Source organism: Dipodomys ordii, unplaced genomic scaffold (assembly GCF_000151885.1).
Source record: "Dipodomys ordii isolate 6190 unplaced genomic scaffold, Dord_2.0 Scaffold63, whole genome shotgun sequence".
NCBI classification, from domain to species: domain Eukaryota; kingdom Metazoa; phylum Chordata; class Mammalia; order Rodentia; family Heteromyidae; genus Dipodomys; species Dipodomys ordii.
In genome coordinates, this window is record NW_012267279.1 from 9,838,423 (window position 1) to 9,860,789 (window position 22,367).

The window sequence follows — 22,367 nt, forward strand, 5'->3', positions numbered from 1 at the left end:
CCCTTTATTAAGTCTTTATTAACCTCTGAAGAGGTCCGCCTTTATAAAATGGGCATAGAGCTTATTGAGTATTTTATAGCCAGGTGATATAATGTTGCTTTATTTTTTCTGATACCTGGAGGGAGAGGCCAGGAGCTCAGGAGGAAGGAGACACACCCGGCCATACAACAACCTTAAATTGCAACGGAAATGTCCCACGTTTACCTGAGATTAGATTAAGCCTTCTGTTGCTAGGGATAATGAAATACTGAGACAGAAATCAAGGTTAGTGGTAAAATAGCTACATCTCTGCAGCCTGAGTTTGTAAGGTATTTAAAAAAAAAACTGACCCAACCTCCAGGCTCTAACATTGAAGAGCCTATTACTCCAGGCTTTCAAAGCCAGAGGTTTATGGCTATAGGTACTTGGGTTGAAAGCCCATTACTCTGAGCTTTAACCTGAGTGGGGTGGGCACTTGGCTTCTAGTAGCTATGAGAAACCAGCAGCAGTGGCTGCTAGTGATATAGCTCCTGGGCAGGCCTTCCTTGGGTGTTGGGACTCTCAGCTGCAATAGGGTTAATGTTCCAGCTCTTGAGCATAAGGTGTTAGGACCTCTGCCCTTCAGTAGTTACTGTAGAACTCTCAGACCTAGGGTATCAAAATCCCTGGTACATAAGGCTGACTGCTCCTGGAACTCTTCTAGTGGCTAGCCATTAAGTCTTTGCCTCTCTTGCCTTTTCTTGCCTCTGCCCTCTCTCACCTCTCCTAGACTTCTCTCTCCCTGGTGTCCTTGCTGGACAATCATTTCCACCTCCAGCTACTCTTTGAAAATCTTTAGTCACACTCTTGCAGCTATTGCAGTCATCACTCCCATTGCCATGCTGCTGCTCCCACTGTTGTGCTACTGTCTCCCCTTCTTGTTACTAGCTTAGCTTACTGTAATGATGAGCAAAAGTAAATAACAAACATTGGAGAGAAAACTGTGTGCGTGTGTGGGTGTGCGCGAGCGCATGTGCGCGTGCGCGTGTGTGTGGACTTGAACTCAGGATCTGGGTGCTATCGCTGGGCCTTTTTTCTCTAGGTTAGCATTCTAACACTTGAGCCACAGCTCCACTTGTAGCTTTTTGGTAGTTAGAGATAAGAGTCTCTTGGACTTTCCTGTTCAGGCTGGCTTGGAACTTCTATCCTCAGATCTCAGCCTCCTGAGTTGTTAGGATTACAGATGGGCCACCTGGTATCCAGCTGGGGAGAAACTTTTCAGTACATGTGTTGCCGAAATAAGCATGAGAGAAACTTTTAATGGGTCCAATCTTGCAAAAGCAGGTAGCACAACAAGAGCTAATCCAACAAAGAGACGAACAACAGCCTGCTTATATAGCTAGAGGGGGTGTGGAAAGGTTGTTTGCGCCAATCACAGCCCCTCATGAGAATAAAGGGTTGTGTTGGCACTAGTCACAGGCCTTTTGCTGGGCTACCAGGAGAAAATGCTTCTCCTTTGGCCTGGGTGAAAGTAGCTACTAGAGTTCACAGAAGCTTGTGATAGCAGAAAGTCTGGCCCAGATGTCTGAGGCGATGATGACCTGCCTAGTACTTCTGAAGAGGGAATTGTGCTTTTGTGGCAAGCTGCTGTGGTTGCAGTGTAGCTTCCCTGAGGCATTATGGTGTTCAAAGCATCAGCGTTGCCCTGAGTGCAGACTAGACAGCTAACAAAGAAATGCTGCTTGACTTACATTTCTTCACTCAAGGTTGTTAGATAGCTTAGTCTTGGTCTTTGTAATAATTCACAGAAAGGGTTCAATGAGAATTCACAGCAAAGATGTTTAAAAAGCACAACAGAGAACTACAATTCTAATAGCACTAAACCACACTTATGCTATTTAACAGTACTTAAAAGGGCTCAGCTCTTTCTCAGTACCCCAGGGAAAGGTGAGTTCCTATGATCTGTTCCACCAATAATACCTAGGCATACTCTTTCATACAAGTACTTATGTACTGGTATACGTAGACACAAACCACTTACATTCTCATGGACACAAAAGCTCTTTACACTGAATACAGTGATATGTGACTATAGTCCCAGATGCTCAGGAGGCTGAGAGAGTAGGATTGCTTCAGTCTGGGAGTTCAAAGCAAGTCTAAATGACATAGTAAGACACTTGTAAATAAATAAATTAATAATCTCAAAACAACACATGCAGTAGTATGTTGGCTAATGTTTAACAGCCAGCTTTCTTGAAAACATACAGAAAAAATATTACTTGTCTATTATATATATATATATATATATGCCCCACATTGATGAGTAGCTACTGGTATGATGTCTGAATGGGAGGTAGAAAAGATATGGTGAAATTGGGTTTTTATAAGGTAATGTGAGTCAGTTCTATCACTGCACTGAAGCTTCAACCCAAGTCATGTCTGTACAATTATGCACCTGCCCAAAGGTAAGCAGATGTACAGGGATTTTTAGATTCCCTCAAGAATTGGAATGGTAATTCTAATGACATAGTCATGTTAGTACATAAGTTACATAATGATATTATCTGTAGATAACCTGTAGATACATCTGTGGATACATTCAGTCACTTAGAAACAAAGACAAATTCAAATATACATAAAAAAGATGTGCACAACTACATATCGATTGACATAGGCAAAGACACCCATATGAACTCACACATGCTCAGGAAAAAAAAAGAAATAAATTGATTTGATTTTCTATGGTTGCTGCCCAGGTCTGGGGTCCACACTTTTCAGAACAACTTCAGATCAAAGCATTAAAGACCCCCTTTTCTTTTTCTTCCTCAAGGAGACTTGAAGGGCAGAATATTTATGCCACTTGGTTCCACATGGATCTGCACTCTAGCATCACTGTGAAACCAGAGTTTTATACCCTAGGCCCCAAATCCAGGAGTCTCAAGTTAGTCTGGCCAGTTGCTCCCACATGCCAAATAAAGAAATATAGTGAAAGGCAGAGAAAGGATATTTATTACATGGAAACCATGGGAAGCCAGCACTTTAGTATATCTTCAGTCATCTTCAGGGGTGCAGACATTGGCTTCAAATTAAACAAGGAGAATGGGGGCAGGGAGTTAGAAGGGTAGGCATAGTTAAAATGATTCCAAATTACAGGTATGGTTGACAGTTATCTCAATCTTTGTTTTGGGAGGGCTTTTGGAGACTTGTTATCAGTTTGGCCTTGGAATGGGAACAGGAACAAATTGCTTGGCAGGTAGACTCTCTAGTTTCAGTGGTTTCCTTTAGATGATAAGAAGGCATGGCCTCTTTGAGGGAAAGATTGCCTTCCCCACAAGAAGCTTATCAGTGAATTTTCTTTCTTGCCACCCAAGATTATTGCAAAGGGATGGCAGCAGACCAAAGGGCACAGATATAAAGTTGGGAACCTTTTAGTTAATTCATAGAACCCAGTGAAAGCATCTTTTAAGTTGCCTCTTGCACATATAGACCGCACCCCTTTCTATTTTTTTTTTCTGAATAGCTCTTCTTTTATTTCACAGTTACCAGTTCAAGGTCCATAACTACCTTCAGTAAGGCAGCAGCTTACCCCTCTCTTCATTCTTGTCTTCCAAGATCAGTAATGATCACATATCCCAGATCCGATGTCAGCATGATTCCCACTTTCATTCCTCTCAGTGGCTCCAGTTCTGCCTCTTCTCTTTTTCTTTTCTTTCTTCCTCCCTCTTTCCCTCCCTCCCTCCCTTCCTTCCTGGAGCTTGAACAATACAGGGTCTTGGCACTGTTCCTGAACTTTTCACTTTAAGGCTCAAGGCTGGTACTCTACCACTTTGAGCCACAGCTAGCCTTCCTTCCCTCCCTCCCCCCCTCCCTCTCTTCCTTCCTTCCTTCCTCCCTTCCTTCCATCCTGGGGCTTGAACAATACAGGGTCTTGGCACTGTCCTGAGCTTTTCACTCAAGGCTCAAGACTGGCACTCTACCACTTTGAGCCACAGCTAGCCTTCCTTCCTTCCCTCCCTCCCTCTCTCCCTCCCTCCCTTCCTTCCTTCCCCCCCTTCCTTCCTTCCTTCCTCTCTCCCTCCCTCCCTTCCCTTCTCTTCCCTCCCTCCATCCCTCCCTCCTTTCCTTCCTTCCTTCCTTCCTTTTCTTTCTTTCTTCTTTATTTCTCTCTCTTTCTTTTTCTTCCTTCCTTCCTTCCTTCCTTTTTTTTTGTCAGTTGTAGAGCTTGAACTCAGGGCCTGGGCACTATCCCTGAGTTTTTTTTGCTCAGGGCTCTACCACTTTGAGCCACAGAGCCCATTCTGGTTTTTGGGTGGTTAATTGGAGATAAGAGTCTCATGGACTTTGCTGCCTAGGCTGGCTTCTAGTGGGGATCCTCAGATCTCAGCCTTCCCAGTGGTTAGAATTACAGATGTGAACCACAGGTGCTCAGAGCCTTTATCATTTCTGTTCAGCTCTAGCCTGGAGTCATTTCCCAGTCTTCTGTTTTTCAGTTCCAAGTGAGCAAGTGTACCAATATAAGGAATCTGGCAGATTAATTTTCTAAAGCATATTGCTAATGTCATACGTGTACTGGCAACTTTTTTTCTCTCTTTCTTCCTTTTCTTTCTGTCTTTCATTCTCTTTCTTTTTTCCCCCTGCTACTCCTGGGGTTTAAACTCAGGGACTGGGCACTGTCCCTGAGCTTCTTTTGCTCAAAGCTAGCATTCTACTATTTGAGCCACAACGCCACTTCCGGCCTTTTCTGTGGTGCTGAGGAATTGAACCCATGGCTTCAGGCATGCTAGGCAAGCATTCTCCCACTAACCCACCTTCCCAGCCACCCTCCACCACCGGCTTTTTTGTTAGTCATGGGGTTTGAACTCTGGGCCTGGGTGCTGACCCTCAGCTCTTCAGCTAAAGGCCAGCGCTCTACCACTTAAGCCATAGCACCACTTCTGGTTTTCTGGTGGTTTATTGGAGATAAGAGTCTCACGAACTTTCCTGTCCAGGCTGGCTTTGAACCATGATCCTCAGATCTCAGCCTCCTGAGTAGCTAGGATTATAGGCGTGAGCCATCAGTGCCTGTGCCCGTTTCTCCCCCACCCCACCCCACCCTGCCCCTGCTTTTTTTTTTGGTAGTGAAAATTGAATTTAAGTTTAGGGTCTGGAACTTCTGACTCCCAAGTGCCTGGGTTTATAGCATGAGCAACTATGTCTGGATGTCAGTACAACTTTTAGGGCTAGATTCCTTTGAGGTCCTCCTGACTACCTGTCCAACTCTTGCCCCTTCAATTCATAATTTTACATATTCCATGTCTTTCTTGCTCCAGTCTGTTCTGCAAATTGTCTCTGCCATGAAGTTTGCTTGCTCTCCCCTTTAGATCACAGTGGGGTATGTGGCACTCCTTGTGTCTGTAGCACAGTGCTTTATGGTTTGACTTCAGCTATCAGCACCTCAAAAGAAGTTGAGAGTGTCATAGACACTTATAATCACAGTATTCAGAAAACAGAGGTAGAAAGATCGTGGATTTGAGATCAGCCTAGGCTATACAGACTTTGTGTAACACACACACACACACACACACACACACACACACACACACAACTGTGGATTTGAGATCAGCCTAGGCTATACAGGATAGAGACTTTGTGTAACACACACACACACACACACACACACACACACACACACACACACACACACACACACACACCGGTTTTAAAAGCTCCTACCACTTGTCTGGTCCCTAGGTTACCTCAGGAAATACAGTGGTGAGAAAAAAAAATAGATGTGTCTGTTCTATGATCTAAATCAATATACATTTTTGAAACCTTGGGGCCACGAGTTGTGTCCCAAACCCCTAAGTAACTCTGGCATGGTAGATATTTTTCTACTGTTTCTCCTACCACTCTCATCCTGCCTCCTCTACCACTATGGCTTCCATGAGGCCAGAGGGCAAAGCAAGGAAGGCAGAAAAAACAACCTGGGCTTGCAGATTCTTACAGAACATTACCTACCTCGTGAATATCATGGGAACAGCTGCTAGGACATTGCAAGCCCAGTGCAAACGGGCATTAAATGTCTACAAAGCAATTTAGAAATCATGAACAGCTTCCTGTATTACTACATCTTTATTTCCTTCTCTTCCCAGTAACTACCCATACCCATAATAAGCAACATCTATTATCTGTCCAAGTCTTGGCTAACTGCTTTGATTTCAGAGACTCAGTCTTGTAATGTGTAGTTAGAAATCTGTCATTGTTACCAAGTTTTTAGTGATAAAGGTACAGAAAGCTTTAAAGAATAAGCAACACAAACATATATGTTATTATTGGTCTTTTATTCTGTGCTAATTTTTTCTTTAAATCAGTCATACAGCCAATATTTATTTTGGATGTGGGACTCTGACTTTTAAATACTTCGGTCTGGATAGATAGGAGACAAAGCAGAACAATGTAGTACAACAGAAACACATGAGTCACATATACATATACAAATACATATATATATATATACATATATATATGTGTATATATATATATATACACACACACACACATATATACGTGCCTTTAGGTCCCTGTATTCCTAAACTAATACAGTAGCTATGCCTGAATAAAACTACCCATTGACTTCTTTTTTTTTGGGTGGGGGGTCCAGTTGTAGGGCCTGAACTCTGGGCCTGGGCGCTGTCCCTCAGCTCTTCAGCTCAATGCTTGTGTTCTACCACTTGAGCCACAGCACCATTTCTGGCTGTTTTTCTTTTTGTTTATGTGGTGCTGAGGAATCAAACCCAGGGCCTCATGCATGCAAGGCAAGCGCTCTACCACTGAGCCACCTTCCCAGCCCCCCATTGACTTCTTTGTATGTATGTGTGTGCCAGTTTCAGAGCTCGAACTCAATGCCTGGACATTGTCTTTTAGCTATTTTTTTTTTATTCAAGGCTATCATTCTACCACACAAGCCACAGCTCCACTTCCTTATTTTTGGTGGCTAGCAGGAGATAAGAATCTCACAGGGCTGGGAAGGTGGCTAAGTGGTAGAGCGCTTGCCCTACATGCCTGAGGCCCTGGGTTGGATTCCTCAAAATCACATAAGCAAAAAGAAAAAAGCCGGAAGTTGCGCTGTGGCTCGTGTTAGAGCACTAGCCTTGAGCTGAAGAGTTGAGGGACAGTATCCAGGCCCAGAGTTCAGGCCCCACGACCGGACCTCCCCCTCGCCCCCCCCAAAAAAAGAATCTCACAGACTTTCCTATCTTAGCTGGCTTTGAACCTCAATCCTCATATTTCAGCCTCCTGAGTAGTTAGGATTACAGGCATCTGGCAGATCTGGCAGTGTTTCTAATCTTTAGCAAATTTATGGAGAAAAGAGTGGGCAAGGGAGATGAGTTTCTTGAGTTTTCTAAGGTATCTCTTGAGGATAATTTTTTGTCTATTCTTCCTTTCTGGAGAGTGTTTCTGCCAAACACAATGCAATTGATATTGTATTTTCCAATGCCTTGGACACTCCTTGGATATCTGCAGCTTTGATGAAGGGACTATCATCACTTGTAGGTTACTAAGAAATCCAAATTTTGGGGTAATTTCAGTTCAACAGGGAAAGGCTTCCATTTCAATTAGTAAGTAAGTGTGCCCACCTATGCTAGGAGATATTGCATGGTGTTAGCCTTTGCAAGTGAGTGAAGTCTATTTGCCAAAATTTGGATGACAGGGAAAAACTTTTCGTATGAAGCAGATTTTTTTTCTGGTGAATTTAATCTATTTGATGGTTTCCAAATTGCTTTCTCCATGAATATTCTGAATTATTTATTATATTTTATCCTTTCCTAAGTGATGTAGTGCTGATGACCTAGTGCTGATGGCTAGGTACTGGTGTGAATAACTTTCCTTCTTCTGTTTGCAGCCATCCAAGGAGTGAGGGACATCTCTTCATGAAAGAACCTATTCCTTTTGGGCTGGAGTAAATTAGGGTCATATCTCCCTGAAGGAATTGTCCCAAATTAGGAAGGCTTCTATTGCTTCAGACATCAGGGAATCCTTGGCTCCTAGGCCAGGTTTGATAATTTGTTGCCTTCTGAAATGGTGTGTGTGTGTGTGCGTGTGTGTGTGTGCAGGTATGTGTGTGTGTGTATTGGGGCTTGAAATCCCAGCACCCTTACTTGGACTTTTTTTGCTCATACTCTACCATTTGATCCATGCCTCTTCTTTCAGTGTTTTGCTGGTTAATTGGAGGAGTTTTTGGATTAGTTTGTCCTGCTGACTTTAAATTGTTATTCTCAGATCTGAAGCCCCTGAGTAACTAGGATTGTAAGTGTAAGTCAACAGTGTATGGCTCATCTGTCCCTTTTGACAACCCTTACAATGTATGACTTCTACCTTGGGAGGAAGCAATCTCCTGTGGTATTGGAAGAGGATCCATTAGCTGTCAGAAAACATCTGTCCCTCCAAATGACAGTATGAGCATGAAGAACCAAAAATGCATATTTGAGGAGAGAAGGGGTGGGATGAGCTCTCAGTGGCTGCCTCTAAGGTAATCATGATGAATCCTATTTCTAAAGGATTCTGTTTCCTAAAGGAGCTACTGTCTATGAAGAGGTTCAGGTTGAGGTCCTCCAAAGGAGTGTCCTTTATCACCTGTTTGCCATTATGCTGTTTCTATTCCCGCTTCAGAGAGGAAGCTAGCAGGACTTAAAGAAGGGCATATATTTAGCTGGATGGCTGGTCCTAGAAATAATGCCTGATATTTGAGGAGACAGTTGTTTGAGAGCCATAGATCTCTTTTGTAGGAAAGTAGTCCTATCACTTTGTAAGGGATAACTATTGTTACGTCCCCTCTCAGACTAAATTTAGTTGCTTGGGAATTCAGAGTGGCTACTACTGCTATTGCTTGAAGACTGGGCCATCCTTTACCAAATACATCAAGTTCTCTACTTAGATACTCAGTAATTGTTGAGTGGGGCCTCCAGCTTGAGTAAACATATCCAGAGCCTTTTCCTTCCTTCAATGACATACAGATTAAAGGATTTTCCTACCAAGAGACTCAGAACAGTGGTATGGAGTACAGCCTATTTAAGTTTGGTAAATGTCTATTAGGTGTCAGGCGCCCATTCCAGGAAGCAAGCTCCTGTCATGAGTTTTCACTAATTGATATAGGGGAGGGGTTATCTGCTTATATCCAAATCTATAACCTGCAGAATTTTGTTATGCCAAAGAACCCTCTCAATTGTTTGAGGGTCTTGGCAAGAGGAAGGAATAGATTTCTTCTAATACCTATGCCTATTAACATCAAGTTTATATGGGAGTACCTTTAATTTTATTTCTGTCAGGGGTTCTGGTAGTGTGGCTATGAAGGTTCAGGAGGAGTAGCCATTTGATGCTCCCTCCTTTTTGGTTTCTTTCAGGTGAAGAGATCCTTGGTCTGGTGTCTGGGGTGCCAGACACTATTGCCAAAAGGGCTAGATCAGGTTTATACTCTCGGCAGAAACTAGGGTTATCCCTTAAGACAAAAAGGCCTGTACATATAGAATTTCAGACCAGTTCCCCTCCTGTGACAAAATAAGTTTAATTGTAGGATGGTATTATAATTTATGCTTCCTTCAGGGGACAAACTTCTCTATCCTCCAGTTTAGTATTCAGGCCACACTCTGGTACAGAGCCATATTAGGGGTTCAGTCAAAGGAATCCTTGTTTCTCAAGTAGAGAAATAGCTAGTTACCCCAGTAGAATGTAGGCCACAGATGATGGTAACCATCTGAAAAGACAGAGGAAAAGAAAGCCATCCCTTTACTACTTTCTCCATCTCTTGTAAGTTCAAAGTGTCCTTTGACTAATTTGAATTCATGGATGTGTAAGCACCTCACACCCATACCTGGGAGGGTTAGGTGAGCAGTAGTATCACAGAACTCATCCTCATATTTTGTGAGTTCCCTAAATGGTGACAATGAGACCCTTTACTGATTCCTTCATGTCCTGATCCAGTTGTTATGCCTATACCTGAAATAGGGCTTCTTAAAAGAGTTAAAAAAAATATACATTCCCTCAAGATTCTATCTTTCCGGTGGGACTTATCTCTTTGGTCCATTTGCCTTGTCCTAGATATCATATGTGTCCTCTAGGCCCTTATTTTCTCCAGCCTTCATAGTCAGGACCACTATGATCCTTTTGATTTATCAGTCCAGGATGTAGTTCTGGCAGTAAGTCCAACGGGTACTAATTCCAGTGGGTCATTTGATTTATCAGTCCAGGATGTAGTTCTGGCAGTAAGTCCAACGGGTACTAATTCCAGTGGGTCAGGCTCTAGGTCAGAGTTAGGGAAGTTGGGGCAGATCTGTGGTAGTCTACCCTTTGGCATTCTGTCAGTGTCTGGATGAAAAGAACATTGAAGGAAATGTCTAACGATTTAGACCCAGGGATTTCCTTTTGTCTAAACTGGAAGAATAAGAACCTCCTCTGGGACTGGGTGGCACCGAGAGCAACAATCAGATGGTGGTATACAATCCTTCCTTAAGTCAAGGGAACTTCTTCCCTAAGGAGGTGAGTTAGGACTAAAGGACAGAAGTGCTTGGTCAGTCAACCAGACTCAATGGGAAAAGCAACCAAAGTGTGTCTGTACACTTTATGGGAAAGTCGGTGGCCTCGCTTCGGTCTCAGATTCCTTGGATCACACCAGAAAGTCCCCTGATCAGAGTTCCTGGTGAGTTTCCAGATGAGACATCTTCATTCACATGTCAAGGGGATCGCTCAGAAAGGAAACTAAAAAGTAGTTGGAACATTTCCTCGGCCAGAGGCAGAGGTGAGTTGATTTGTCCCCTAAGGACTCATTGTTTTCTATGTAGAACCTTTAAAATAGAGCAAAGAGAAGCAGCAAGAGTGATAAGCGGTTGATCCCCTTTACTGACTGCACCAACGAACCCCAGCGATCCCCCAAGAGATGATACTGGCCTTTTCCTTAACCAAAGGTGAGAGGAAGGATATACAGTTGAAGCGAAAGAGACAAAGGGTCTCTGGCCAGCCGCCAGTCAAGTGGCAGAATCCTGAGCCACACCTCATGTAAATGAGGCATAAGACAATCGACCAATCAGAGGAGACCTGTGAGTCACGGCAAACCTGCAAACTACAGTCCTCACGCAGGTCTGTTCAACCCGCGAAATTCAAGCGTTGCTGGGAGAAGCTGGGGGTGGAAGGAACACTCCACATTCCGCGGGGGGAATGTTTAGACCTTTTGGAACATGCAGTCGTCCACCTTCCGGGTTCTGGCGGCTTAGGTGATGGGGAGGCAAATAGCAATCCTCCTCCGTTGCGATGTTTCCTAGGGGCCATGTCCTACTCTGGAATTGTCCTTAGGTCCCTAGTTAACCTACCTATCAATAGGAGCGCAGCGTAAAATCCGTGCACTTGCGTGCCAGCTCGTGTGGCTTTGGCCGCACGCCGCTCCCGGTCCCGAGAAGATACCCTTGGCTCTGGACCCGAGGCTCCGAGGGGCGGGGTCGGGCGTGCGTCACTGCGTGCGTCAACGGCGGTGTGGCCCACAAGTCCAAGTGGGGCTGCCAGCAACTTCCGGGCGCAGAGGGGCGGGCAGGGCAGTGAGCATTTCTAGGGAGTCGGTCCGGGAGGCCCTTGTGGCTTCTCCGCTTGGGATTCGGTGTTCCTCTGCAGAAGCAAAGGATAGGATGAAGGAAAAGGCTGGAGGGACCGCTGCGGGCCACACACACCCGAGGAGTCGTCCTCTCCGTCCCGGCTAGCCGAGAAGGGCGGGGGAGTTCGGCCTCAGAGCCACGCCTCGCGCACGCGCGCCAGGAGCCAACCGCACTTGGCGGGCGCTTACGTGACGCGGGGCGGTGCCGTGGAGGCTGAGAGGGAGGGAAGCTGCAGGAGGTGGGGAGGGAAGCGCCAGGCGGAACCGACGGCGGCAGCGGCGGCAGCAGCAGCATGGCTGCGCTCTACGGGGGTGTCGAGGGGTGAGTGCGGCTCGACGGCAGGAGCCCGGGACGAGCGGCGTAGGGCGTCCCAGGCCAGAGGGCGGGGCAGCGGATCCTTGTCAGGCCGGGAGGTGAGATGGCCTTGCACCTCCAGGTCCGGCCAGTCTGGGCTGCTGGGCCTTGTGGAGGAGAGGTGTGTGCACGCGCGGGGGCGCCCCGGCGCGAGCGGCCGTGCGTGCCGCGCAGGGAGAACGCAGTCTCCCGGGCACACCTCGGGTGGGGGTCCTTTGTGTTTCGTGGCGGGACCACGCCCCTTTTCCCTGCAGGAACTACCCACTCTGCGGTGCTGTCTGGGGGGAGCGGCTCCTTCCCTCATCCCCGGTCCCAGGGAGAGTTGCGGAACAGGTGTCAGGTGTGAAGTTGCATGGTGGAGAGTGGGAAAGAGGTAGAAGCTAGAACAGAGATTTTCTTTTTCTTGCCAGAAGGTATCTTGCTGCCAAAGCCTCGGGGCTTCAGTTACCACAGATGTCAAGTGAGGACAGGGATGAACAAGATGATTGATTACCAAGCCTCCTGACAATGACAGAATGTGAATTTGGTTGTGTCAGATCAGGGCAAAATAGAAAGCTCTTGTCTCAGCCAAAGCACTTTTCATTTAAAGGTGGTCTAAGATTGGATTCACTCCCCTGGCAGCCACATCTTCCTGACTTTCATATGGGTTGTTAAAGTGGATTCTCTCTAGCCTGTATCCATGGCACTACATCTTTTTTTTTTTTTTCAATGTTTGCATTCAGCCTTGGCATATTCATCTAAAAAAACTTGTCAAGAGATTGTTTTGGATGTTGAATCTGCCACCCCTTGAAACTCATGCCATCTTTGATTAGTAGGTCATCTTTGTTCTCTTAATTTTAAGATACTCCTAAAAGTACTGATCAGGAGACACAGCTCACCACCACAGATCTCTCTCTAAACTCTCAGGTCTCCCCTGTCATTACCATTAAAATACTTAATGGCTTAAGCATGTATCTGTTCTCCCTGATATTGGGTAAGCATTTCTCACAAGCCTATCTTGCAGCTGAAAGGCAGTCATTAGTTACTGTGAGAGGAGCAGAGGGGGATATTCCATTGTCTAGCTATATTGCCCAAGTATTGCTTCATCCAGGCTATGGTGTGGCTTGGAGCTTGAGCTAGTGAACATCATAATCTAGTAAGAAGCAGAAACGACCAAATGTGCGTGCATGTGTATGTATGTGTGTGTGTGTGTGTGTGTGTATGTATGTGTGTGTACATGAGCACCAGGACTGGGGTTGAATGTAGGACATTGAACTTTTCCCGGGCATTTTGGCTCATTGGTTAGTGCTCTGTCACTTGAGTCATGCCTCCACTTCCAGGTTTTTTTTTTGCTGGTTAATTGTAGTTAAGAGTCTCAGATTTGTCTGACCAGGCTGGTTTTTAACCACAGTCCTGGGATCTCAGCCTTCTGAGTAGCCAAGATTACAAGGGAGAGCCACTGATACCTAGCTTGAACACACATGATAAAGGGGAACCTTACATAGCAATGATGCACCGTGAAGGCTTAACTAACATGGGCCTGTATCAGAAAAGTTTTCAAGGTCCAGGTCACAGTTAATTAGGTTCTCACAGGATAGATAGAATATCTTCAAAGGAAGGTAAGTGTGACTTACATTTCAGTTTCAAGAGCACAGCAAACAACTAAACCATAAAGGTGGGTTTGGGAGTAGTTACTGGGTTGCAGAAATCGTCTCTTCTGTTACACTGGCCTCTGCCTATAACAAGGACTACACAAGCTGAGCTCTTACCTGCAGGTTTTCCTGGGCAGAATTAAGTGCCCTCTTATGTTCTGTAGGGGAGGCACGCGGTCCAAGGTCCTTTTACTGTCGGAGGATGGGCAGATCCTGTCAGAAGCAGATGGACAGTGCACAAACCACTGGGTAAGAAAGTTATACTGATGGTACTAGAGGGCTTTTTCTGATTTTATCACTTTAACTCTGTTGAGAAGGTGGCTGGGATTCAGAGAGCAATCAGTAGGGGCTATACAGGTCCTCAAGCCTTCATAACTTCTCCTTCCCTGTTGGAGCCAGCTCATCGGGACAGACGCATGTGTGGAGAGAATCAACGAGATGGTGAACAGGGCCAAACAGAAAGCAGGGGTGGATCCTCTGGTACCCCTTCGGAGCTTGGTGAGTCTAGGGTAAAACTCAGAAATTAAGCCAGCAGCACTGAAATAGGTGGCAAATTTGGACTAGAAGAGTTGATGACTGTAAGAGGATATGGCTTCCAGGTCCTGGTGTGGAAACTTAATCTTATCCATTCTCAAAGCTTTACTTTCCACCTATCTTGGAGAGCCATTGAGACTGATCTGAATCCCAGCTTTGCTATTTTACATCACTGTGATCCTTAAGAGGTTACTTACCTTAAAAGGTCACTCAATTTCCTCATTTGGAAAATGTGGATAGCAGTAGCTACCTTAAGAGTTGTTGAGAAAGTAAAGTGACCTGACACAGTCCAAAATGGTTAGCATAGTCTGATCCAAATGTTAGCTATTGTTACTTCCAGTTCAACTCTTTCTCCCAAATTGCTATAGCATTGTCTGGGAAGACATAGAAGTGAGATGTTCAACCTATGTATTTCAAATTGCCTTTTTTCCTTTGATTTTTTGCTAAAAACACTGCTAGCTTCCACACTTCAACATGGTGTTTATGAATCTTCCTTTCTTCTGTCCATCTCTAGTTCAGGCTGTTCTTGTCTTCTGAGATGTTGTTGAATAAAGTAGAGGAACTGGAGCTGGGTGAACAGGGTATAGCCAGATGGAGAGGGCAGGAGGCAAACATCAGGATAGAAGAGGATTGAGAAAGAAGATAGGTTTTGGGTTCTACTCACTTGCTCACCTCCTCTGTGGCCTAGGGCTTATCCCTAAGCGGTGGGGAGCAGGAAGAAGCGGTTAGGATCCTGATGGACGAGCTGAGGCACCGATTTCCCTACCTGAGTGAAAGCTACATAATCACCACCGATGCCGCTGGCTCCATTGCCACAGCTACACCAGATGGTGAGAACGTGGGGGCAGAGGTGACATTGAGAACTGGTTTTCTTGGGAAAGCCCCAAGATGTAGCTTGAAAAACTTGTTTATAAATATCTGGAAGGCAGCCCCTGTCATATTCCATCCGTCTGCTTTCATGAGCAAAAGTCTCTGCTAGAGCAAAGATGAGGGGACAGAAGGAGAAAGAGATGTGAGGAGTGGAGTCCAAGACAAGATTTCACTATAAGGTAGTGCCATGAGAAGCAGGCTGGGGGAAACCAGGAGTACATAGGAGAACATGCAAGAGATCTGATAGTGTGAAGAGTACTACAGCATGGGACTGGTGTTTGCATCCCAGCAATACTAAAGAAAAAACCCAAACTAAATTGCAGCTTCTGGTATACTAGCTTACAGTCTTGGAGAGGCTAAGGAACTCCTCTAAGTTTCAGTTTCCTTATCCGTAAGTGGGACAATTGTATTCATAAAGTAACTTTCGGGTACTGATGATCACTGTAAGAACAGAGTTTAGCACAATCTGGCACACAGTAGGCACTCAGTAAAGCAATGAGAGTTACCTGAACACTGACTAGACAAGGAGCTACATTCTCTTAAGAAGGCACAGTCCTCTTGGAGTTTGTCTGAGATCAAAGCGCTCCCCTTTGGAAGCTAGTGTGGTTTGGTTTTCTTATATTTGTTTGATTTTTCAAATTTTCTTTTTCTTTCTTTTTTTTTTTTTGTGCTGGTTCTGGGCTTAAAATTAGGGTCTGGGCACTGTTTGAGCTTTTTTTTTTTTTCTCAAAGGTAGCATTCTCCTAGTTGAGCTATAGCTCGCTTTCACTTCCAGCTTTTTGGTGGTTTATTGGAGATAGTCTCAGACTTCCTGCCTGGGCTGGCTTTGAACTATAGTCCTCAGATCTCAGCCTCTTGAGTAGCTAGAGCCACTGGCACCTGGCTGCTCCTCTTTGAGATTGGGTGGTGATCTGTTTTTCTTTTTTGGTTGGAGGGGTTCTTTCTGTCCTGGTTTTTCAGTTGGAATCTATTGCTATATGTAGGGCTGTGGCCTCATTGAGCCTCCTGTGCCCTTTCTCCAGGTGGGATTGTGCTCATCTCTGGGACAGGCTCCAACTGCAGGCTCATCAACCCGGATGGCTCTGAGAGTGGCTGTGGTGGCTGGGGCCACATGATGGGAGATGAGGGCTCAGGTGAGTCACACTGGTATTGGCTCAGCGGCATGGACTTCTTCCTGTCCTGCAGTTCTCCATATCTTACCACTGCCTGCTAATTCCTGGGGCTCTCTGGGGAGAGAGCTTAACCGTGACCATTCCAAGTGCAGGATAATGATTGTCATAGAGATATGAATGTTAGGTTGACCACTAACCTTGCTCTTCAGGAGTGTCTTGACCCAGAATTCAGGTTCATGCTTCAGCATTATGGCTATGCTGCCTATACAGACTTTTGGAGACCTTGGGGAAGAGTTGAATCTGAAGGTAAAGCCCATAGGTGTCAGGAGATGCCACACAAGTCTCCTGGTAGCAAAGGGGTATAGAACCACATCTCCCACCTTTATTATGTTTAGCCCATATACATTTCCATAGGGGCCTTTGGGTCCCAGTTTATGCCATGACTACTGGTGTTTGTACAGCTGACCAATGTCTTTGAGTAGGAACTGGTATGATACTGGTTCACATGTTCTGTTTTTCCTCTCCAGCTTTTCTTACCTGGGTCAGTCAGATACAATGTAATTGAATCATGAAACTTAATTTGCTGTAAAATCAAAGCAGACCACTGACCTTGTCTTAGTCTGTGTGTTTTTTTTTTCCTGGTGAGTAAACTCCCTCGAGAGATTTCCCTAATATCCTTCTCTGCTTTCTGCAGCCTACTGGATTGCACACCAAGCTGTGAAAATAGTGTTTGATTCCATAGACAACCTGGAGGCGGCTCCTCATGATATTGGCTACGTCAAACAGGCTATGTTCAACTATTTTCAGGTACTCACCTACTCCGAGTGAACACCTGGAATAGAACACTGGGAACTGACTGTAGAACAGTACTTGAATGAGCTAAGGGTGGGTCAGAGATTCAGAGATGTGGGGTGGAGAGGTTGTAGGTAACAACAGGGGTCAGGGTCAGATGTGAAATGTGAAAAGTGCATTCCAGAAAGGGGTCATGAGGAAGATGTGATTTGATAAGTGGTTAGCCAGATTTCCTTCTTGGGCAGCTAAAACCTATTGGGAGGGCACAGCAGAAGGTCTGGGCTAAGATGAAACCTGCATGGGGAGGTTGGGAGGCAGAGATAGCATTGAGTCTGAACAAATGCATTGGGTTATGAAAGCCTGTTAAGAGGTGGGCAGGCTGGTGCCAGTGGCTCATGCCTGTAGTCTTAGCTTTGCAGGAAGGATCGAGGATTGAGGTTTGAAAACATTTTGGGCAGGAAAGTCTGTGAGACTCTTATTTCCAATTAAAAACCAAAAACTAGAAATGGCTTTTTTTTGGTGGCTCAAGTGGTAGAGCAGTAACCTTGCACACAAAAGTTCAGGGATAGGGGCTGGGAAGGTGGCTCAGTGGTAGAGTGCTTGCCTTGCATGCCTGAGGCCCTGGGTTTGATTCCTCAGCACCACATAAGCAGAAAAGGCTGGAAGTGGCACTGTGGCTCAAGTGGCATAGCGCTAGCCTTGAGCTAAAGAGCTGAGGGATAGTGCCCAGGCCCAGAGTTCAGGCCCCATGACCGACAAAAAAAAAAAAAAAAAACCCAAAAAACAAGAAAAAACCCTCAGGGATAGTGCCCAGGTCCTGAGTTCAAGCTCCAAGACTGGCATACACACAGCAAAAGGTGTGCAAGGAGACTTTAGGAAAGAACAGCCTGTACTTAGGGCATCAGGTGTTGACTATGCAGTATTCATTTGAAATGGATTAGGAGAAACCACGGCTTTCAAGTGGAGCCAGAGGTAAGAGGGAGAGAAGGAACATATGCTCATTTGATAGCGTCTCTGCTTGACAGCTAGTCTTTTGTTCAGCCATTTAGAAAAGGTAGGACTAGGGCTAACATAGGAAATTGAAGATGTTGAAAGGGAGGGCCTTTCTTCTCAGAGCTGAGGGTTGGTGATTAAAGAGGAACCCTGGCCTGTACCTAGGAAAGCAATAAGGGAAAGTGCAATGAAGTTGTCCTGACTCAGCCAGTTGCGTCAAAACTGTCCATTACTATGTCCATCAGTTGCTCTTAATACCATTTAGTACTTTCTATAAGGTTGTAAAGGAGATACTACATTGTTGTGGATCTTGGATCTTCAAATTTTAGCCCCTCCCTAAAATGTATTCTGGTGAATCCCTGGTGCCTTATGGTGGTGGTGGGGGGGGACTTAGTTATGGATGTGCAAATTTGTTAAAAGACCTCTTCTGGAGTTTGGGAGAAGTGACTCTTTTTCTTGGTTGCAGTACTTCTCAGAGCCTTTGATTTGTAATGTGTATTGTGACTCTAGGGGAATTGCCTTGTGTGTTTTCCTTAGATTCCTTAGTTTTTGTTTTTGTTCTTGTTCTTTTTGCCAGTTCTGGGTCTTGAACTCAGGGGATGGGCACTGTCCCTGAGCTTCTTTTGCTCAAGGCTAGCACTCTACCACTTGAGCCACTTCTGGCTTTTTCTGTTTATGTGGTACTGAGGAATTGAACCTAGGGCTTCGTGCACTCTACCACTAAACCACATGCCCAGTCCCTAGATTCCTTAAAATAACTCTTTCCCAGAATGTTTCAGGAAATTCTGAACACTCTGATGAACACAGATCTGTATTCTGCTGCCTTAGTCTTTAGTAAGCAGTGAAGTCTGAATTGGGAAAAATCACAACTTTTCTCACGTGAGAAATCTCAAATCTCTACACTTTCTAGACCTAATGAAACACAGCTCCAAAAACTAATGTAGAGATATTAGGACGACAACTAGGGTGAACAAATTGGAGATTTTTGCTTCTCCTGACTGTCTTGTGCTCCTTTCTCGTCTCTCAGGTACCAGATCGGCTAGGAATCCTCACTCATCTGTATAGAGACTTTGATAAAAGCAGGTTTGCTGGGTTTTGCCGGAAAATTGCAGAAGGTACTGGTGTCAGGGCAGTTCCCTAAAAATCCCTAAGTAGTGCGTAGAATGGGGTTCAGATGGGGCTTAGATGCCAGTTTCTCTCTCATCAGGTGGCCTCAGTGTTCTGCTACCTCGCTCCTAGGCTTTTATTCGTGGCAAGAACCTTGAGAGGCTGAAGGACAAGTGCACTGTACTGACAATAGTTTTATAATACCTTCCTTTCTCTCTATGATAGTTCTCATGGCCTGTGTAAACTGCGTTCCTGTTTTTAAGAAATTTATGAATTTGTCCTTTGGACACGTAACTTTTTCTTTTTAAACTGATTATACCTAAAGAACTAGGGGATTAAAGAGAGCCCAACATAGAATTTACAGGCCCATACATTGCTTTCTCCTCTGGAAAGGCCACATTCCCTTCATTTAAATACCTTAGCCTAAGGGGATTCTAAGGCTCTCTTAGATGCTGGGAATGAGGTTTTTATTCACAGCACTGAGTCAGGAAAGGACAGACCAACAGCAACTGGAGGTAAGTAGGGTACTAATAGGGATGTTAGCCTGCTGTTCTCAGCCAGAGTCCTGAGTCCTCAGAACTGAGAGACTCATAGAAATGCAATATGAGCATTATTAGAGTCCAATGCCAGTGCCCAGGTGCTCTAGTGGGGGCAGTGGGGTGAGCCACCTCTGGCACCGGGTACCCTGTACCTATCTAGGGAAAATGGAGAGGTGGCAGTGAGACTTGCTTAACCCTGAGTTATGAGGCATGCAGTCATCCTGATCTAGACTTTACTAGCTACAAGTGCTCCTGAGGTTGCTGCTTTACCACATAAAGAGAATAACCCAGGACAGACCACTCCTAGGCACTCTCCAGCCACCTTCCTTCCTCCCTGCCCCAGGTGCACATCAGGGAGACCCTCTTTCCCGTTACATCTTCAAGAAGGCTGGGGAGATGCTGGGAAGACATGTTGTAGCAGTGCTGCCTGAGATTGACCCGGTGAGTTGTGGGGAGCAAGATGGGCAGCTGCTAGCTAGGTTTGGCTCTTTCCTTTGTTGATGGGACCATCCATTAAGCCCTGTGTAAATTGGGTACTATGTTAGGATATGAGAAAAAAATTCTGTCTCAAACACAAAACTGACTCCTTTTTGTGAATCAGTCTTAAATGTGTGTTTATATTTAGCAAATTGATTTAATGTGTTTTTCTGTCCTTTCTGTCCATTCCCCTCCCTTCTATCCTCTCTGTTGTTCAATTTGTATCTTCCTTTTTCCTCCCTTTATGACTATTTTCCTCCCTCTGCTTCTTAGCTAGAGGGAGGGTGTCGGAGAGGAGAAGATTGGTCTTAGGAAGCTACTCATTGGCTTGCTCAGCCCACAGCATCCATTTTCTGTCTTCTGCCCAGGTCTTATTCCAAGGGGAGATTGGCCTCCCCATCCTGTGTGTGGGCTCTGTGTGGAAGAGCTGGGAGCTGCTGAAGGAAGGTAAGCCTGAGTATAGGGGACGGAGGGGTTGGATGGGCTGGAGAGGGCCCTGGGAAACCTGCATATCCTAGGGAGCATTGGGAATTGCATCCTAGGTGGGCCACTGATGCCCCAGGTTAGGGCATTCAGCCTTCACTGCCATTGAGCCATTTTACTCTGTCCTGTCCACCTTTCTTGAACTGTTTGAAGTCATGGCTAGTACATACTATGTATGTGCTCTACACTGAGCTATACCTTCAGCCTCTTGAACGATTGAAAAGATGTCACATTCTAAATAATTTACTAATTACCTTTTAAAGATCAAGGTCAAATCTAGCTTAGAATGTGATAATTCTCCATGATGTGTCTAGTCAACATCATTCTGGCCAGAAGGAAATTAACTTGATTTCTAAGTCTGGCAGCATTGTCTCAGGCATTTACATGGCTTCCACTAGGCATTCTGAAGTAGCTCAAGGACTGTCATCTAAGTTCCCAATATTAAGAAGTTCCCAACTCCACAGGCTTTGGAGCTGAGAGGGAGGTAGGTCCCTCAGGTTTCTGGATCCAGAACCTACAGCTATTACTGGGTCCCTGTGTCCTGGTGCTTCCTGAATACTGGGGACTTAATGGGCCTCTTCAGAGAAATCTCTTGGAATCTTTGTTCTCTCCTCCCTGTTGGTCCCCACATTGACTGCCAGTCTCTTCTCATTCTGACCTTCCTGTTTTCCAGGTTTCCTTTTGGCACTGACCCAAGGCCGAGAGATCCAGGCTCAGAATTCCTTCTCCAGCTTCACCCTGATGAAGCTGAGGCACTCCTCTGCCCTGGGGGGTGCCAGCCTAGGGGCTAGGCACATTGGATACCTCCTCCCCATGGACTACAAGGTCAATGCTGTTGCCTTCTACTCCTATACCTTCTCCTAGGGGGCTTGCCCTGGCTCCACCTGCCCCAAACTCAGTGGACATTGGGTGTTGGAAGGGAGGTGTCTTTTCAACCACATATAGAAAATAAAAGCACTTTACCTACTCCCACAAACCCAGTTGGATTGTGTTATCAAGCACCCTCACTGTGTACATCTTCAGTGCACCTCAAGGAGGTATCCCAGCATTCTCAGGAATTATTTTGTCCTGAATTTATTTCTAAATGCTTGGTCGATGATCTGTGTCACTCACCACACTCTTGGGCAGGTAATTTATGCAATCTAGTACATCCTTATTGCCTTACACCATATGCTTTATGGCTTCAGGTAACCTGTCATGTTTCCTGTCAGAGTAAGGAATGATTCCTGACTTACCAGATGGTGGAACTCAGTGGTCTCCATTCAGAACCTTAACCTTCAATGTGTATCACACCCTCTCCTGAGACTCTTACCTAGGCTATAGAAGTTAGTACAGTTCTAGCCTCTGAGATTTTTTTTTGTCAGTACTAGGGTTTGAATTCAGTGCCTTGTGTTTGCTAAATAAGCAGGTTATACCCCTTGAGCAACTTTAGTATTCCCTTTTTGTATTGGTTCAGGATCATGAAACTAGGGCTTTGTTTTATGCCCAGGCTTGCCTGGAGTGTGATCTTCCTATTTGTGCTTCTTTTGGTTGCTAGGCTAACAGGTGCACGCCACTATGCCAGTCATAGATTGAGATGGAGTCCACTGAAGTTTATACCCAGGTTGGTTTTGAACCATGATTCCCTGATCTCTGCTTCCCCAGTAGCTAGCATTATAGGCTTAAGACCCCATGCCTGGCTTGGAGAGTTTTTTTTTTAACCTCACTGGATTTTGTAGGTAACCAGGAACTGCAGTTTTTCAAATTAATGAACTCTTGAAAATTTATGAGGGCAGCTGAGATCCAGAAAGGCCAGTTAGGCACTGTTCAAGTGGCCTGCCCACCTACCGATTACTGGTTACACAAGACTGTTTTTGTTGTGTGGTCCTGGGAGTGATGAACATCTGTAGAGAGTAGATATGA

At 45.3% G+C, this 22,367-nt stretch overlaps 1 protein-coding gene across 3 annotated transcripts; it reads left to right on the forward strand.

The window, feature by feature from the left end:
- Positions 1-11,820: 11,820 nt before the first annotated feature.
- Positions 11,821-21,436, forward strand: Nagk (N-acetylglucosamine kinase). 3 transcript variants are annotated; one of them, XM_013022566.1, is made up of 10 exons: positions 11,821-11,894; positions 13,723-13,807; positions 13,958-14,056; positions 14,781-14,922; positions 15,985-16,095; positions 16,769-16,881; positions 18,887-18,974; positions 19,849-19,946; positions 20,351-20,429; positions 21,139-21,436. In XM_013022566.1, exons 1-10 carry the CDS (start codon positions 11,866-11,868, stop codon positions 21,327-21,329), a joined length of 1,035 nt encoding a protein of 344 aa, XP_012878020.1. In that variant the 5' UTR covers positions 11,821-11,865; the 3' UTR covers positions 21,330-21,436. The 3 variants fall into 3 exon arrangements, with proteins under 3 accessions (XP_012878020.1, XP_012878018.1, XP_012878019.1); XM_013022564.1 differs by having other exon boundaries at positions 11,826-11,894; positions 13,954-14,056; positions 21,139-21,429; XM_013022565.1 differs by lacking the exon at positions 14,781-14,922 and having other exon boundaries at positions 11,826-11,894; positions 13,954-14,056; positions 21,139-21,429.
- Positions 21,437-22,367: the final 931 nt, after the last annotated feature.